At 31.5% G+C, this 3,601-nt stretch overlaps 1 protein-coding gene across 2 annotated transcripts in view; it reads right to left on the bottom strand.

Moving 5' to 3' along the window:
• The window catches only part of LOC107026579 (protein NRT1/ PTR FAMILY 6.2-like), a 3,147-nt gene extending 2,466 nt beyond the window's left edge, over positions 1 to 681 (bottom strand). Inside the window, exons 1-3 of one of the 2 annotated variants that reach the window (XM_015227598.2) lie at positions 522 to 681; positions 347 to 434; positions 42 to 259 (exon numbers count right to left, since the gene is read on the bottom strand). In XM_015227598.2, the coding sequence (XP_015083084.1) occupies positions 42 to 259; positions 347 to 431 (303 nt within the window). In that variant the 5' untranslated portion in view covers positions 432 to 434; positions 522 to 681. Of the gene's footprint in view, positions 1 to 41; positions 260 to 346; positions 445 to 521 lie in introns of both variants that reach the window. The other variant, XM_015227599.2, reaches the window with a different exon arrangement.
• Between the last annotated feature and the right edge of the window lie 2,920 nt (positions 682 to 3,601).

Here is a 3,601-nt window from a genome sequence, read left to right as displayed (position 1 = left end):
TATATATATATATATAAAATTGTTTGAATATAAATTATTACCAGTGTCTGTATAAGAGCAAATAGTGCAATAGTTTTGTATCTGCCGAGAAAAGAGTCAGCAAGAAAGCCTCCAAGCAGGCAGAGGAGAAAGGAGGTGCCCATGAAATCTGTTACAATATTGGCTGAATTTGAACTAGCCAAATGCATGGTACCACCTAAGTATGTCACCAGATTTACTGCTATTCCCATCGTTGAAAGCCTTTCAACTATTTCAATCCCTGCAAGTTACAACAACAACAAAATATATATACATTGAGATGGTGAAACCTACTTAATTTAATTAGCTTTACGAAGCTAATACAAACCTAAGATAAGAGTAGCAGGTACCCAACCACCAGTTTTAGATTTATCAGCAGGGAACCCTTTGTAGTCCACAGCATCCAAACTCATTATCTGAAACAAACTAATTGTTTATCAACACATGAAAAGAATCAATTGTCATGATCGATGTTTTTTAATGATTAAACTTGTACTACTCACCTTTTCTTTTCTTTTCTTTTTTCAACTTAATTTGTGAAAGAGTTGAGTTATTATGTATTGGATTCTTCTTTCACTTGTATTCGTGTATGTATATATGTAGTCACTCCCTCGTTTTATAGGCAAACGTTTTCGACAAAAAGTGTCCCTCCACTACTCGTTTGAGACATAATATCATTTGCTTGGTTGGGATTAAGCATATCCCATTTTAAACATGGAAGCTTCTAGCATTTCTCCTCCTTTATTTAAAAAAAATAAATTATTATAATGGATTGAAGTTAAAATAAACTTACTATTTGAACTTGCGTTTGCAACAATGAAAGTGAAAATTGGAATGAGCATCCCTCTCTATACATACATATACATAATTTTTTAAAAGCTTGAAAATTTACAAATGAATTTTTCTATTTGTTGAATTTTTGATAATGTACTGACCACTGAGATTCGGTGGGGTGTCATCTTGAAGTTATGAAATTTGAAGGTATTCAATGAAGATTTGAGCACTTTGATGATACTTGACTCATTTTGCTTCGTAGGTAATTTTCTTATAATTTTGTATTACTCTTGTACGAATTTAGGGAAGGGTATATTACTAGAGAGCGAAGTCACTTTGTTAATCAAATTATAATTTCTTTATCATAAAAATGTTCTAACACCAACTATGAGAAATCCTCTAATTCACATGTGATGTGTAACAATGTAAAAGTGTGTATAAATTATTTATGCACACAAATCCTTCGATAGAGTGTATTAGAAAAAATAATGCATGTATTATCTTTGTGTATCACTAACACCTTGTTTGATACTCTTTTCCAATCTATATATACACTCTATTGTTTATTAGAATGTGTATTACATTTTATACCATGCATGTTATTTTTAATACACCAAAGTAAACAATGCACAAAAATATCTATGTACAACTAGTGCAAGCACAAATATTACAAGCATTACTAATAAAAACATTAGTAACATACTCTATTTAGCATTATTTTTATACATTCTACCAACAAAATCTTACTATACACTTTTACATAAGATTAATATTATTATTAAGTATGAAATTGGGCGTATTATAAAGAATTGTTGAACAAAAGTAAGTTCAGTATACAGGAATATATATAAACTGAAAACATGTGAATACAACATATTGTGGTGGAGGGTGTATTTTCGAGAGCTATCTTATTTATGTTAAACTAACTCTGAAAATAAAATAAAATAAAAATTGCTGTAAAGTAAGATTTGGTAGAGTATTGGCGGTGGTGCGGTATGGGGCTTGGAACATGCATTACCATTACTTTACAAATTGTTTGATTCAGCTGTATTCATGATCATGATTTTGAGACTAGTCACTATTACCTTTTGTTTTCCTCCATTCCCTTATATATTTGCCCAATAAATAAAAACAAATAGAGGGGGACAAACATAACTATACCGACCTTCCGCTTATCCATATCTAGGTTCACATTTGTCATTTCATATTTTATAATAATATGCTCCACATTCATATCTTTTGACGCAATATTTATTTTTACCCCATATATCCACAGTTTTGGCAAAGGCAATGCCTCATATATGTCACGACTTGAATCTACACACAACATGTCAGACACTTAGTTTTATTGTTGGTCTTAAACGAAATACTTAGCTTGGCTTACTATCATACAAAAAATTATAAGAACTATGTGATTCTTTTCAAAGATGAGTATGCAATGCCATAACTAAGAAAACACACACAATAGTTCATCCACTATACCATTTTAGGTCTACAGCCACACTAATTCTGGACTATGCTTGTAAAGTGTTCTCTAAAGTAGTTTTGGAAACGCTTTTAAAGCGTAGCCGAAATTTTAAAGTATGTATGCAAATATACATATAACTCTGATATGTATGTAAAAATACAATTAAAATGTGTATATAAAATAAAACTAACTTTTGTGGGAATTTCTCTAACCGACAACCATCACGTAAGTGCTATTGTGATGATACAACATTTTGCCTTATACTGCCAAGGCCATACTATACCTTACCATAAGTGTAGAACCTGAACTACTAAGTGAATCCACTAGTCTATGCTAAAATGCACTAAAGTAATCATCTAAAAAGTATGACCCTTTTCTACCCATGGTGGTGACATAGTTTATGGGGGTTGTGAGTTCACTGAACTTGGAAATCAATTTCCCCTCTTGATTTATTACAAAAGCATATACTCTTTTTTTAAAACTAGCTGTAAGGCTCTTCGAAAATCTCAGTTTATGTTCTTATTTAATTGTGAAAACATTTCAAACCTCTTGGGAATATTTAGTTCTCGTATACTTCTTTGAATAAATGAACTTCAAATCTGAACTATTTACTTAACTCTGAAACTTAAGTCTTTAAACAAAGTTAAATGTTTGTGAAAGACTTTTTGAAAACTTTAAGAACTTATCTTGACTTAACTCTTGACTTCTTGGCTTGACTCTTAACTGGTCCTTGAATTGAATCATTGATTCAAGGATTGTGATTTATGATTACAAAGATCTAATGATGTTTAGGATTGATTTTAGATAGCTAAACATGAGAAAATGATCAAAAATCAAATATGGGGAACTGCTCCGCGATGCGGAGGTGATTTAAAAATTTAGTTTCAGAAATGAATTTTGAGGCAGAATTCTCCGTGATGGCTCCGTGAAGCGAAACAAAATTTCACAAAGTTGGGAATTAGCTCCACGACATGCCACCATTTCCCAGATTTGTCCGACAAATTTCTTCTTCGTTTTTCATCTCTAAACTCTCTAAACTCCATTGGTTCTTTTCTCCAATATTTAGAATAAAAAATATGACTGTTGTACATCAGATTCTACTCAAAAACTCAACTAAAAATGTGAATCAATCTCAAGAAACTCTAATCAACACAACCCACAAGAATTCAAATGAAATATATCAAGAATTCAAGGATTTAATTTTATATCTAATAACTTCGCTAAAATTGAATTATGATTGGCGGATGGGTGAAATAACCGAATACTATATGATGTCACATACCTTTGTAGGGATCAGCCCTAACGATATCCGCAAGTTAATCTCGGTGAATCTTGAACGTT

This window comes from Solanum pennellii, chromosome 7 (assembly GCF_001406875.1).
Source record: "Solanum pennellii chromosome 7, SPENNV200".
Taxonomy (NCBI): Eukaryota; Viridiplantae; Streptophyta; class Magnoliopsida; order Solanales; family Solanaceae; genus Solanum; species Solanum pennellii.
This window is presented reverse-complemented; position numbering and strand designations above follow the sequence as displayed.